The sequence below is a fragment of the Pelmatolapia mariae genome, linkage group LG5, assembly GCF_036321145.2.
Source record: "Pelmatolapia mariae isolate MD_Pm_ZW linkage group LG5, Pm_UMD_F_2, whole genome shotgun sequence".
In the NCBI taxonomy this organism is placed as follows: domain Eukaryota; kingdom Metazoa; phylum Chordata; class Actinopteri; order Cichliformes; family Cichlidae; genus Pelmatolapia; species Pelmatolapia mariae.
In genome coordinates, this window is record NC_086231.1 from 20,652,219 (window position 1) to 20,667,512 (window position 15,294).

Consider the following 15,294-nt stretch of genomic DNA (forward strand, 5'->3'; position numbering starts at 1 on the left):
ACCGGGGACAGTGGAGATATTGGACAAAAGACGCTAAATGGAGGTGGAGGCTGATGATTCACTGTGGTGACCACTGGTTGCAGCCAAAAGAAGAAGAAAACATTATTGATATATTTTAAAGCATTTTTAAACTTCATGTGCATACTGCAAAAAAACGTAAAAGAAGAAGAAAAAGTCATGACACAACATTATGGATGCAATATCCACTGGAGGTAGAGCCGGTCATCTACTAATCAGAAGGTTGGTGGTTCAATGGTTCAACTGGCTGCTCCAGTCTGCATGCCAAATATCCGCAGGCCAGATTCTAACTACAAGTTCTTATCCGATCCATCCATTGGAGTATGAGTGAAAGAAGATAGATAGATAGATAGATAGATAGATAGATAGATAGATAGATAGATAGATAGATAGATAGATAGATAGATAGATAGATAGATAGCACTTAAGCATAGAAAAAAAATTCGTATGAATAGGTGAATGAGGAATGTTGTATAAAGAGCTTGAGTGCTCGGGTAGAGTAGAAAAGCGCTATATAAGAACCATTCCATTTACCATTGTTTTTCTTGACTGAATGTGGCAAAATTAGTTTGTTTGAATATGGCACAAACATGGGCTAATGGCCACATACGTGGAAAGTTACTGCTTAATGTAACTGGAGTTACAGTTTAGGTAAGTCTGACAGCGCAATAGGTTTTTTGACTTACAACAAAGAGGTTTTAATGGCGCAGTAAAAGTTAGTAAAATAATTTTGAACTAACCGGAAGTCCGTTTGCGCTCCTTTTCAAGTCCAGTTTGACTCTTTTTATTTATAATTCTGGCATGGGACAGTTTATATATACTAAAGTAGTTCCTTTTATGCCAACTCCTTATCGAACAAACCCCACAGTAAAGTGACAAGAGAAGAAAAGTAATTAGAATAATGTAAATGCGCACTTATAACTACGTCAAATCCATCTGCGCTTTTATTGTGAAGGTAGGTAAACGGAAATGAAGGTTACATTGGCGAAAACGTTACAGTTCTGTCCCCCTGCCTAAAATCGATAAGTGATTGGCTTACTTGATGGTTAAGATTTTGTGGGTGTAGTGCTGGCGTGTTCACAAAAGGTAAGCACACAGCCATGTCAAGTTGTAAAACGTGTGTCTATGTTTTTTCTCTCCTCATACAAGTGTCGTCGGTGCACATAACGGTAGCTTTGTAACGTTAGTCGTCGTTACAGTGATGCCTTTGTCTAGGCTTTAACCCACCAGGTAACGTAAGGCTAACCGTTAACTGTAGCTAAGGCTAGCTGCTCCGAGGTGCGTACCTGTCCATGCTGAGTGACAGACACTCAGGTGTGTGGACAGCTGCCGTTCTGCATGCTAGGCTGCTGATGTGTGCACACTGGACGGCAGCCTGTGCGCAGCTGCTGGGGAGCATTAAGGGAGAGCTGTTAACATTCTTGGCGAGTCAGACCTCCAGACATACCAGCATCATTGCCGCGCACTAAGAGAAATGTCATTCGAGGTGAAAGCAGTGAGCTGCTGGGTCTGCAGCATTTAACAACGTAAAATAAGGTACTTAAAACCTACTAGGAGAGCAGAGGGTTTGTTTATTTAATTTTATTTTTTTTAAACGCCTTCATTTTCCTAGTTCTCCTCTCCCGAAAGTATATGTGAAATACATTTAAATTCATCATTTAAGGCTCCAACGTGCCTTTTTGGTCCTCCTTCCACTGTACGCAATGCCAATAGTATATTTTTTATTACAGTTATCGACATTTCTGCGTTAGGCCTATTGTTTGATATCACATATGTATGAGGATCACTGCTGTTTACTCTGTAAATAAGTAGTGTTAGTTTTAGAGGTAGACTAAGCTTTCTACTACTACTGCTTTTCTACAGGGGATATAGCAGCCAAACATCTGCATTACATTTACTGAGAGCAGTGGCCAGTGTTCGCCTATGGTGCTGCATAAAGCCTACTTTGTCTGTTTCACAAAGAGGAATGAATGACAACAATAATACTGATCATTTGGTACTTTGTCATTTTACACATTAGCGTTGGTACAAGAATTAACAGTTGGAGCATCCTCACTTTCTGTACATTAAAGAATACTCCTGTATAATGTAAAAATTTCATGTATAATATAAAAGTAAACATAAGAAGACAAAAATGTGTGTATTTCACAATCCACACTTTAAATGGATATGTATGTATTAAATAAAATGTAAGCTATGGGCTATATTGACTTGGGGTACAGTGATGCGGTATTTTAGAGATGGGTTTGGATTCATCTACAGGCTGGTTTGCATGTTCTGCCTGCAACTGTGTGGCTTTCTTCTGAGTACACAGTCTACACACAGTCATTAGTTTTAAATGGGTGTGAATGCCAGTTACATGATGGGTATTGAGTACACCCTACGTGAACATACACTCACTAACCTCTTTATTAGATAAAACTGTCCAAGTCCTTGTTAATATAACTAATATGCAATCAGCAAATCATATGCGACTGCAGTTTATTCAACAATGCAAAGATCAAGTAGACATAATCGAGGTGACCAGCTGAAGTTCAAACCGTGCATCAGAATTGGGTGAAAAAAGGTGATTTAATTACTTTGAACATGGTATGTTTGTTGGTGCAAGACGGGCTGTTTCAGAAACTGCTGATCTACTGGGATTTTCCCACCCAACCATCTCTAGGGATTTACAGAGAATGATCTGAAAAAGGAAAAATATCCAGTGCGGGCAGTTCTCTGGATAAAAATGCCTCGTTGATGCCAGAGGTTAGAAGAGAATAGCTTTGAATAAACGACCTTTGCAATGTGGTAGAACGGCATATTGGTATTATGGATATACAGCTCATAAATCTGCAGCAACTATGTGATGCTATCATGTCAATATGGGCCAAAATCTCGGAGGAATGTTTCCAGCACTTTGTTAAATCGACGTCACAAAGAATTATTGTATTTCTGAAGGCAAAAGGGAGGCCAGCCTAGTACTAGCGAGATGTACCTAATAAAGTGCCTGTTGAGTGCATGTATAAAGGAAAAAAATGTGGGTTTTAGTGTAAAGGACTTTGAGTTGGGAATAAGATTAGTAACTACTAACTGAACTACTGTAACTAATACTAATAACTATTGCTGAACCCCCGCAGAGTGACAGTGGATAAACAGCCACTCATTTCAGTGGGAGTCTCTCATGCTCCCCATTCTCATACTCATTTAAGCTTTACTTGCTTAGATTTGTAATCATTTTCATAACTATTAGTCATACATTGTGGTTGTGTGTACAACAAAGGGTTTGAGGAAATTGTTTTCACTAACATTCTTGTGTAAAACATAGGAAACACGTTCTTGATTTTACTGAAACTCCTTTAACTAAATACTTAATTGCTTTTACCATAATGAGAAGTAACATCATTTATTGCTAGTTTTTCAAAGTGAAAGTGTATGCCAGAAATCCAGAATACTTGAGAAACCTGCATTTTCTTGTTAAATCAAGAAAACGACAGCCACACTGTATGCTTTGAGCCTGATTTCTTTGTGTTTATTTTCTGCCCTTTTCACGCCATTTGCAGTACATGTTGCATTTAAGGATGAGAGGATCTGTCAAGAAGGGGAAGAGACCAGTTCTAAACCTTAAGGCAACTTTTTATGTTTAATACATGAAATCATCTTAGTGAGATTTTGAGACCACGTTATCTGTAGGTATAGGAATTCACATGTCAAATTGTTATTTTATGTTCATCCCTTTTGACTCCAAGGAAAGTCACAGCAGCAATGCTGATACTTAATTGGACTTTGTCTTCTCAGGGGTTCGTCATGGCCTTGAAAAGGAGAAGGGCGACGTCTCCCTCTAGCAGTGTGAGTGGAGGAGATTTTGACGATAGCCAGGCTTCATCGTTAGTGCCTTCATTTGGGAGAAAGAGGAGAAGGACCTCAAACATTCCTACTGTGGATCCTGTAATTTTACAAATTTCAGTTACCATTTCTTAAAAAATGAACTGTGAGAATTGTAGTGCCACACTGACCGTAAGTATTTAATGATGAAAATGGTGTGGGTGTTTTTAAGTGTTTACATTTTGCCTTACAGATTGCTGTATGCCACGAACTATACAACACAATCAGAGATTACAAGGATGACCAGGGGAGGATGTTGTGTGAGCTCTTCATTAGAGCCCCGAAAAGGAGGTGATGAGAGGGATGAGTGCTCATTAGATATACTTACATTATTAAAATCCTATAATAGCAATCCCAAAATGTGAAGTTGAATACAAACATTACAAAAAAAAAGTATAATTTTCCTACAGGAATCAGCCAGACTATTACCACGTGGTGTCTCAGCCTATTGACATGATGAAGATCCAGCAAAAATTAAAGATGGAGGAATATGACGATGTTGAACAACTAACTAGTGACTTTCAACTTTTATTCAACAATGCAAAGACTTACTATAAGGTGACAAATAGATATTTCTACTCTAAATGGTTTAACATATTTGTAAAGGAAGTGTAAGGTCCAGAGTATGAACATAAAATTAATTTGTCTTGCCCTAATGTAGTCGGACAGTCCAGAATACAGAGCAGCCTGCAAACTGTGGGACCTTTACCTGCGCACCAAGAATGAGTTTGTTCAGCGAGGGGAATATGATGAAGATGATGAAGATGGATACGATGCACAAGACAACCCTGGAGGATCTACCGAAGACGAGGTGCATTTTAGGGATACATTGTTATTCTTCAGTATAAGCCATCTACTGGCCAGAATCAGTATTGAATCAGCTCTCAGTGTATTTTGTTAGTAGTCAGCAAAGTTTCTACAATTTATAGTTGTCCCTCAGTTGCATTTTTACTACAGCTCTAGTTAGTGTAGTTTTGATCAAAGCTAAAAATTATATTAGCCATATTAGCCCTGCAACAACAGGAGTGTCCCATTCTTTGCACTATTCCACACTTGCATATGTAAGAAGTATTTCACTGGGTTCTCACTTTTTCATGGGATTGGCAAACATTGATTGATTTGGGCTATTTGAAGTTTATACTCAGGTTATTTGATTTGCTTTACTTACCATCACAGCTATGCTTAATATTTTACCAGCGCTAAACCCACCAAAAGACCAAAACCAAAAATCTACAAACATGAGGTTGCTGTGTTAAAATATGAGTCACACAAGCAAATTAACCAATAAATGCAGCAACAGAATAACAGGTTGTTGCTTTTTTTTCTGACTGCAGCCTACAGTTAAAATGATAATGATCAATTAATGCCATTGTGCTCGTTAAACAACAAGATTTCTCCAGGGGTTAGTTTGTTAATAAAGCTGATCACTTTTATGTGTAGTAATAATGAGAAAATTAATCATGAATTACAAAAATTTTTTAATAGAAAGTGTGATTAAATTTTAATGCATTATGTAAACTTTATACCAATATACTAACACTGATCTTAACAGAAGAAGTAGCGACCGGATAGGACTTTAAATTTTTCTGAAGATATTGCAGTTGCAGTTCTGTCATGTGAAACATTTAGCTCATCTGTTTTAAGGACTTTTAAACTCAGTCCCAGCAGTAACAGATCTAAAAGCCATCTTTTACTGTGTCAGTGTTTATACGGTCTACAGCTGACATGACTAAAGATGATACTGTATTTTGCTGCTTGACTGATGTAAATACTTGCATATCAGAGTGCACCTACCTGTTTGAAAGAAGTCCTTGAGCAGCTCCTTGATGCTGTGGTGTCGTACACTGAGCCTACTGGTCGCCTTGTCAGTGAGCTGTTCCAGAAGCTTCCCTCCAAAATGGTACGAGAACCTTGAGTATGACTTGTAAAATGAAACATAAAATACGTTTGTTTAGTTTGATTTGCAGTTTGCTTTTTTCATTTAGCAATACCCAGATTATTATGCCATCATTAAGGAACCAATAGATCTGAAAATCATCGCTCAAAAGATTCAGGTACGCTTATATTTTCCTGTTAAATTCTGATTTAGTGTTTTTAAATATTTTCTTAATGAAATGTCCAACCAATACTTTTGCTTTTAGTTGGGCCATTACAGGAGTGTCAATGCCATGGCTAAGGACATAGACTTGTTGGTCAAGAATGCCAAAACCTACAATGAGCCTGGATCACAGGTGTTTAAGGTCAGGGTGCATCTGAAAGCACGGTGCAGGCTATTTCTGGTGTCCAACACACTAACTTGTGACTTGCTGTTGTCTTGCAGGATGCAAACACCATTAAAAAGATTTTTGCACAAAAGAAGTCAGAGATAGAACACGGAGAGCCAATCAAGTCCAGCATTCGTATCAGGTACTTAACACCTGGAATAATGTAGAGAGAAGTTGTGTTAACTGTGTGGTCTTTAAATTTTTCTGTCTGTCTTTGCAAGGAATAGAAGATCTGCACAGGGAGACCGCCTCTCAGCTATCACCATGGCTCTTCAGTATGAAAGTGATGAGGAAGGCATACTCTCCGGTACATCATCATCTCATTGTTAAACTGTTGGATGTTGATTAAGTTGCTCTTTACGGTGTTGTAACAAAGATTGTGCCATTAGCCATTTATCTCCGTCTGTGTTTGACAGGGTCTGTCCACTATGATGAGGGAGAATCAGAGGCAGAGAGTATGACCTCTAACATGGACATGAGTAATCCCATCTTCCAGCTGTATGAAGCTGTGCGCGGTGCCAGGAACAGCCAGGGCCAGCTGATTTCTGAGCCTTTCCTGCAGCTACCGTCCAGGAAAGACTACCCAGACTACTACCACCAGATTAGTCAGCCCATCTGCCTTCATCAGATCAAGTATGACAGAACTGTGTTTTCATAGTGCTGTTTTCATGCTCTTAAACTTGTTTTTTTATTTTGGTAAAATTATTTGTAGTTCAGAATTTAAAGAAATCAAGAAAGAAAACTTCATTTTCTTATATTGGCAAATATCAGCTTGTTTTGTTCCTCATTTGTTCTTCAGTGTTTTCATCAATGATTTGTTTTATTTTTTTTTTCACCTGCATTCTCTTTTTTATCTTATGTGGGAAAATGTGGCATCAAACACACTCACTGTACAGTTCAGTTTTCCTGTGCCCTCCTTCCCAAATGTGAGAGCCCATAATTCCCCACAGGAACAAGATGAAAAACAATGAGTATGAGAGTGTTGAGCACATCGACTCAGATCTGACATTGATGTTTGAGAATGCCAAGCGCTACAACGTTCCTCACTCTTCCATCTACAAGCGTGCTCTAAAACTTCAGCATATTCAGCAGGTCAGTGCCTGCCTGTTCCTTGTAGTTGTGCATCTATGTTGGATTTGCTTGGACATTCTCTTTAAAAAAGAGCTCCTTTATGGATTATTAAAGATTAAACCTTTCTGTCAGTTTTGTGGTGTTTTGTTTTGGTTTTTTTGTTAAAGAATTATTGTAACTCCGCATTGTTTTTATCACCTTTCACCTAGATGAAGAGAAAGGAGCTTTTACAGAGAGATGATGATGATGGAGACAGCATGCTCTCCTCTGCCACCTCTGACACCAGTAGCACAAAAAGAAAAAGGTGCACTTTGTCACGTACTTGTTGAATTCTTTGAAGCTGGTCATTTCTTGGAAAGGGGATACCTGTGTGACAGTTCTTTGGTGGTTTCTGTCTGGTTTCTAGTCACAAGAAGAATACGAAGAAAAACAGGATGAAAGCTCTCTTTGTTGCTGTGACTGAGGCGCGAGAAGCCGGCACTGGTCGCAGATTGTGTGACCTCTTCATGGTCAAGCCTTCGAAGAAAGACTATCCCGATTACTACAAAGTCATCCTGGAACCAATGGACCTGAGGACCATAGAGCACAATATCCGCTCAGACAAGTACCTTACCGAAGACTCAATGCTGGAAGATATGAAGCTGATGTTCCGCAATGCACGACACTACAATGAGGAAGGCTCTCAGGTTTGATGCGCCTCCCTTTTTTTGATACATTTTAGAGATCCCAGTTACTTGTTCTATATTTTGTAAAGTTAAAGAAGCTGATTTGTTTCTTGTTCCTAAAGACAAGTCCTTCTTTCACTATTAGAGTAGATACTATGACAAAAATCAAAGGTCTCCTTTGAGCTTTTAATTATTTTCAATCATATACACACACCTATGAGCTTGAAGCTCAGACTTTATTTATTAAGACCAGATATCTTTGATATCATCATCTAAGCCACGCAGTTCTGTCAGCGGAGCCACTTCAAATTTTCTGTTTGCAAGGGGCAGCCAATCAAAGGAAAGTTGGCTTGTTTGACACAGAGATTGAACCTAGAGGGGGTCTACCCTGAACTTCTGCATTGTATCTGTAGGTCTACAACGATGCAGACGTCCTAGAGAAGATCATGAAAGACAAGCGCAAAGAGCTTGGCCCAGCAACTGATGATGATGACATGATGTCTCCAAAGTTGAAAATAAGTATGTCACTCAAGTAACATAATCAAACAATATATGCAAGTATGTAAATTTCTTATCTGTCAAGAATTAGAAATGTTCCTACTTCTGTTGCAGGAAAGAACAGCATTACTCTAAAGAAGTCTAAGTATTTAACACCTCTACAGCAGAAACTGCATGAGCTGTACGAAGCTGTCAAGAACTACACTGATAAGCGGGGCCGTCGTCTCAGCACGATCTTCCTGCGGTTGCCTTCTCGTGCTGAGCTGCCTGACTATTACATTGCCATCAAGAAACCTGTGGACATGGAGAAGATCAGGAGCCACATGTTGGCTAACAAGTACCAGGATGTAGATGCTCTGGTTGAGGACTTGGTGCTCATGTTCAACAACGCCTGCACTTACAATGAGCCAGAGTCTCTGATTTACCGCGACGCTCTGTTGCTGCACAGGGTGCTGTTAGAGACGAGGCGTGACCTGGAGGGAGGAGAGGATGCCCATGTACCCGATGTGCCTCGCCTCATCCAGGAACTCATTCGCAGCCTCTTTGTTTCTGTGCTCGGCCACCAAGATGATGAGGGACGTTGTTACAGCGATTCACTCGCTGAGATCCCAGCTGTTGATCCCGCTAACCCAGAAAAGCCATCGCTCAATTTTGAGATTATCAGAAATAATGTGGATCGAGGCCATTACAAGAGGTTGGATGTATTTCAGGACCACATGTTTGAAGTGTTGGAGAAGGCCAGAAGACTGAATCGGTAAAGTATTGCTGAACATTGTACACAAAACCAAATCAGTGCTTATTATTAAAAGAAGCAGAAGTTAGTGTTACACCATTTGTTCATTACAGGACAGACTCAGAGATCTTTGAAGATGCTGTGGAGCTGCAGCAGTTCTTCATACGTATCAGAGATGAACTGTGTAAGAACGGAGAGATCTTGATGTCCCCAGCGCTCAGCTATACTTCTAAACATCTGCATAGTGATGTCGAAAAGGAGAAGAAAGAGAAGCTCCCTAAGGAGTTTGAAGAGGACAAAATTAAGAGAGAAGAGGAGAAAATGGGTATTCTGTCAAACACTTTATGTATTAAAACTAACAGTCCATAAAAAGTGCTATCATAGACTACCATGCATCTGTGCATATAGCCTTGTTTTGCTGAATATGTGGTGAATTCGCAGAAGCAGAGAAGAGGGAGGATCCTGTTGGAGGATCATGGCAGTCGGGCCTACAGCGCACATACAGTCAGGACTGCAGCTTCAAGGACAGTATGTACCATGTGGGAGACTACGTGTACGTGGAGCCTGCGGAGCCTAACCTCCAGCCCCATATAATCTACATTGAGCGTCTTTGGCAAGACAACACCGGTCAGTCTCTTAACACTAATTAAATTATTTTGTCATTAAAACAAAAAATCATATTGATATTTACAGGCAGTAAAACTGAGTAAGTTTTTCTATCGCTTATACACACAGGGGAAAACTGGCTGTATGGCTGCTGGTTCTATAGGCCAAATGAAACATTTCATCTGGCTACAAGGAAATTCCTGGAGAAGGAAGTTTTTAAGAGTGACTATTATAACAAAGCTCCTGTCAGCAAGATTATGGGAAAATGTGTGGTCATGTTTGTGAAGGTAATTCACTGCTTTCTGTTCTTTTTAGATTAATAATAGGTTTTGTTTTATGGTGGCTGTGTTTTAAATGCATTTTTCATTGAAGGAATACTTCAAGCTTCATCCTGAAGGCTTCAGAGCGGAGGATGTTTATGTCTGTGAGTCCCGTTACTCTGCCAAGTCCAAGTCCTTCAAGAAGATCAAGATGTGGACGATGCCCTTGAGCTCTGTTCGGTTTGTTCCCAGAGAGGTACCCCTTCCCGTAGTCCGTGTGGCATCCATTTTTGCCCAGAAACAGGAGGAGAAGCCACCAGAGATTGCAGATGAAAGCAAGATTACAAATGGTATAATAGACAAGGTAAATAGCGATTTGATTGCTTCTATAAAAACTGGTAGTGTACATATAAATATCGCTGTCAGCAAAATGATTTGTGTCTGCAGGAAAGGGAAGATGTGCCATTGGATGTGACCAATGGGGAGCCAGGGTGTCAGTACTACGAGCAACTCTGCTACAACAACCTGTGGCTTAAAGTAGGAGACTGCGTTTACATCGCTTCTCATGGACTTGTGCCCCACCGAGTTGGCAGGTAGTGTAGCTGCTCCTGTGAAAGTGGCGTCAGCATTTCTGTCATGACAGACAAAACTTCATATTTTTGTTTAGTTATAAAGATATGCTTACAATTCAATTTGGAATATGTCTCATGCTTCCCTGCAGTTATGATAATTTAAACTCTATTGTTTGTATGCTGACAATAGTTAATCAAATGCTTAAAAAACAGCGTCTTTTATATTTTTTATTGAACAGGATTGAGAAAATGTGGATGCGCGATGGAGCAGGTTACTTTTTTGGTCCCATCTTTATTCATCCTGAAGAAACGGAGCACGAACCCACAAAGATGTTCTATAAGAAGGAAGTGTTCCTCAGCAACCTGGAGGAGACTTGTCCCATGACCTGCATCATAGGTACCCTAAACAGAACACCATCAGTTTTGTGTACTACTTTATGATGATAACATAATCAGTAGAATCCTTAAAAGCATTAATTAAATCTGTTCTCATTTCACAGGAAAGTGTGTCGTGTCATCCTTCAAAGACTATTTGTCATGTCGGCCGACTGAAGTGCCTGAAGAGAACGTTCTGCTCTGTGAGAGCCGCTACATTGAGAGTGAGAAGCAGATGAAGAAATTCAAAGGTCTGAAGCGCTTCTCACTCTCTGGGAAGGTGGTGGAAGATGAAATCTACTATTTTAGGTGAACAGTCTGTACTCTATGTATGCCTATCATTGTTGATTGGTGAAAAATCAAGACGTCTCAGCTATTAAGTGTTAAAGAGCGAAGTAATAAATGTTTTATTGGTCCAAACTGTTTTAAAGACTGGCATAGTTTGCATAGAGACAGCTGATCTTTTCATACTGGATGGTTTTCATTTCTGTGTGTGCTTTAATTTTCTACTGCCATCCATGTATGTATTTGAGTTACTGAAAGGAGAACTTAAATCAATTAGCAAGCTTTTCCTAACTGAAGAATTTATTTGAAAAAGAAGAATAAATTACACTGAATGTCTTGTACAGGAAGCTTATAGTACCCCAGAAGGAGCCATCCCCTCTGTTAGATAGGAAAATTGAGGAACTGGAAGCTAAGTTTGCTGACATGACTGATGAAGAGCTAGAGGATCTTGGGGATGATGATGGCGAGCTAGGGGACCAGACTCTTCCACAGATGCAGTCTTCCATGTCTAGTGACATGGATATCATGCCTTACACTCCTCCGCAGGTTAGTATGAAAGTAATTATTTTAAATAATTTTGAGCAATAATAATTGTGCGGTATTTTTACGGATTATTCCCCTTGATTGGTTACAGTCCACACCAAAGTCCATAAAAGGGCTTTCAAAGAAGGAAGGCTCAAAGAGGAAGATCAACATGAGTGGTTACATCCTGTTCAGCAGTGAGATGCGAGCGGTGATAAAAGCTCAGCACCCAGACTTTTCCTTTGGGGAGTTGAGCCGCCTTGTTGGCACAGAGTGGAGGAACCTGGACAGTTCCAGGAAAGCAGAGTATGAAGGTGAGTATTTTTATTTGATATTCCTATTCAGTTAATAGCATAGAGATTGATTGATGGATCGATTGATTGAATCTATTGATCCACTTATTTATGGCTCACGAATTGTGAATGATAAAGTTAACACCTTATACTTGTATTTCTTGTGTTTCAGAGCGAGCAGCAAAAGTGGCTGAGCAACAGGAACGTGAGAGGGCCCAGCATCAGACGTCCCCTAGAGCAGGTACCCCAGTAGGGGCACTGATGGGGGTGGTGCCTCCCCCAACCCCCATGGGGATGCTAAATCCCAGCATGACGCCTGTGTCAGGTAACCCCTCATAGATGCAGATGGATCCCCAGTGCACACTACAAGACTGGAATAAGAAGCTTAACTGCTAGAATTACTCACATTTTCAATTTCATTTTTTGTGTTTTCATTTTGCTGTGATTTCCTTTTATATTGCCTCTAACATTATTTCACCTAATTCATAAACTTAAATTGTGCATAACACCCATTATGCATCACCCAGACACATAATAAAAATTTTAGAATCTGCATTTCAATTGGATCATGGAGTGTCCTACACATGAAAGGGTGGTATACACCATTTAAGGGTTTATACGGTAAAATGAATGCTTGGCCATGCTGCACATACACTAAAACGATTTCATGCACATTTCCCATTTGTGTGACCTTTTCCATTCATTTATGATTAAACCATATAGTAACATATAACTGCATGCCTGGTAGTGAATGCATGTTTGACTAATGCATGTTGCTGTTTTGTGTTACTACTGTTCCTTCCTAAGAAGGTAGGATGGGTGCATATAGGTCAGCTATGATGCCCCTGCAAGGACATGTTGAAGGCATGGTTAGTATGACTGGCATACCACCACATCACATGGGGGTGCCTGTCTTTCCCCAACATCTCCTGCGCGTTATGCCTGGGTTCCCTGGAATACCATACTTTGGTAAGAGTGCTGTCATAGCCACACCACCTGTCAAGCAGTTGCTTCCTGTCTACCAATCTGACTTGCTGGAGGGGCTACCTGTACCAATAGGCTGAGGTCCTTAAGTTGATGACTAGACAGCTGAGAGCGCATAGTCTCAACAAGGACTTGGGTATTTATGCAGCTCATTACCAACAGACCTGATGGTAATGTGTTAACATAACCTTGATTATGATGCTAATAAATCCACATGTGATCATCTTTTTAACGATTGGCATTTCTGAAATTCCTAAAAACACCGGTTAATTTCTAGTATTGTATTTTTAACATAGTATTTGGAATATAAACCAGTAGCACTTGGCTGGCTCCAATTTGTCATGGATTAATATCTTCACAGGTATCAATGGAGTAGGTGGACCTGGAGCAGGAAGTGTTCATGGATCTCAGGTAATCAGTTGGGCTCTGAAAAAGAAATCCCTTAAAACTGTATATAAGATTTGTGTCTAGGTATAGTTTGCAACCTTGATGCAGATGTGTGTTTGGATATAAGCCTGGAAATCATCAGGTCATTGGTTTAAAGTTTACATCAAACAACTTCAATACAGAGTACCTGAAAAACTTCTTTAATGTTTGCACTTTATTTAGCTCCCTCCCAGAAAGTGTACCTTTATGCCATTTGCATTTTTACACCTCAGAGTTTGTGGATCCGCTAAATCGTGAACGAGGTGATGTAGGAGTTTAAAATTGATACCACAGGTATATCTACTTATAATTTTGGATAAGTTCGAATTCTGGTGACCTTGATCTTAAGGTCAGAAGTCAACTTTTCTGAAAATCTTGTAAATACAATAATTCAAGAAGGAAGTCATCTAGGTTTATCAAATTTATACCATACTTGCATCTACTAGGAGGAGTAGCACTGGCAGCTGAAAATATTTTATAGCTTTGTATACATGTCGGTACTGATGATGATCAAATGTAATGTGAATGTCCTTTTTATATCTTTTTTTCCTGCTTGTAAAACCCTTTCAACCTCCACATGTGATATTGGACTGTATAAAGAAATTGAGTGGAATTGAGCTGAATTATAGTTTAAATCAGAGAAATAATCTTGCATTGTTATCTTTAGATGGGTTTGGGTGGCCCAGGACAGCAGGCTCCACCACCGTACCCTGGTCAGGCTCAGATGGGACAACCTGCACTGCAGCAGCCATCCACCCCGGTGTTTGTGTCCCCCCCTGCCAAAAATCAGCGGGTGCTCCACTCTGAGGCTTACCTGAGATACATCGAGGGCCTTACAGCAGAATCCTCAACTGTTAGCAAGTGGGACCAAGCTCTCTCAGGTTAATTTTATACTTCAATAGTTAGTCATTCAGCCTACATAGAAAGGTAGTTACAGTAGTAGAAATATCTTCACATACTGCTCGTATTTCTTATCCATGAATACCAATATTTTGTTTAATTGTACTTTTTTCATATTCATCTTTGATTTAATGTCTTTGCAATTTCAGTTCAAAAACAAGATGTGCGTTTGACAAAAGAGCAAGAGAGCAGACTGCCGTCCCACTGGCTGAAGAGTAAGGGCGCCCACAAGACAATGGCAGATGCACTTTGGCGACTACGTGACCTAATGCTGCGGGATACCCTGAACATCCGTCAGATGCACAACCTGTAGCATGCTCATACTGCGAGCCTCTGTTCCGAAACCTGTGAGACAGGATGAGGGTTAAGCTCACTAAAAAAGTCTTTACTTTGTGTTATCATAATAAAAAAGAAATGTTTGCATTCATACAAGCTGCTTTCTGTATTGATGCTGTTTTCTGTTTTACAGTTTAAGTATGCTGTTCAAAGTGCATTATTGTTAATGACTGTCATTCTGTACTGAAGGATTTCACGCGTTCACAATTAAAATGTGAAGAGTTCAGCACGGCTGCGTTCCTTGACTGATTTGGTATTTGTTTATGTTTGAGGAGCATGACTTGAGAGGTCTACAGCAGCTGTCTGTATCCATTACATTTCAGTAACACATGCTGCACTCCTGCATTTTACACATTGCTCTGAATCATGTTTTCCTAATGGTCGTGTGGCTGAACTTATTCCAGACCTATTATTAGCCTAGAGAAAATGACTTCCTTTTTTCTATTTCTTCCAGTTGCCTTGCTTGGCCCTATTCTCTTGTATACTTTGTCTTCCCTGTTCTACTGTGCGGCCACTTCTTTTTCATTTTCAACATGATTAGGAGGTTTTTTCTTCCTATTTTACCAAGTGTCACCTCCACCCAATGTTGTAGTACCTGTTTAGCCCCATGTGTGCCATTCCA

General features: G+C 39.9%; 1 protein-coding gene across 6 annotated transcripts; it reads left to right on the top strand.

Moving 5' to 3' along the window:
- Window positions 1–993: 993 nt before the first annotated feature.
- LOC134627761 (protein polybromo-1-like) lies at window positions 994–15,294 on the top strand. Of its 6 annotated transcripts, none has more exons than XM_063474133.1 (30): window positions 994–1,104; window positions 3,796–3,945; window positions 4,076–4,173; window positions 4,293–4,440; window positions 4,544–4,693; window positions 5,666–5,782; window positions 5,868–5,936; window positions 6,024–6,122; window positions 6,203–6,288; window positions 6,368–6,453; window positions 6,563–6,779; window positions 7,097–7,238; window positions 7,427–7,521; window positions 7,624–7,903; window positions 8,296–8,401; window positions 8,495–9,134; window positions 9,227–9,438; window positions 9,555–9,740; window positions 9,849–10,006; window positions 10,092–10,343; window positions 10,427–10,572; window positions 10,791–10,948; window positions 11,052–11,235; window positions 11,556–11,757; window positions 11,846–12,047; window positions 12,199–12,351; window positions 12,834–12,995; window positions 13,372–13,421; window positions 14,104–14,317; window positions 14,486–15,294. In XM_063474133.1, the coding sequence occupies exons 2-30, from the start codon at window positions 3,805–3,807 to the stop codon at window positions 14,647–14,649; spliced, it is 4,917 nt and encodes a 1,638-aa protein (XP_063330203.1). In that variant the 5' UTR covers window positions 994–1,104; window positions 3,796–3,804; the 3' UTR covers window positions 14,650–15,294. The 6 variants fall into 6 exon arrangements, with proteins under 6 accessions (XP_063330203.1, XP_063330204.1, XP_063330205.1 ...); XM_063474134.1 differs by having other exon boundaries at window positions 12,837–12,995; XM_063474135.1 differs by lacking the exon at window positions 12,834–12,995 and having other exon boundaries at window positions 12,199–12,267.

Excerpts from the sequence above, each read along its gene's own strand:
- LOC134627761 (XM_063474133.1), top strand. The coding sequence starts at position 3,805 with ATGGCCTTGAAAAGGAGAAGGGCGACGTCTCCCTCTAGCAGTGTGAGT. Across the intron at positions 6,123-6,202 it reads CTGGATCACAGGTGTTTAAG|GATGCAAACACCATTAAAAA; the intron begins GTCAGGGTGCAT and ends GTTGTCTTGCAG. Across the intron at positions 10,007-10,091 it reads GTGTGGTCATGTTTGTGAAG|GAATACTTCAAGCTTCATCC; the intron begins GTAATTCACTGC and ends TTTTCATTGAAG.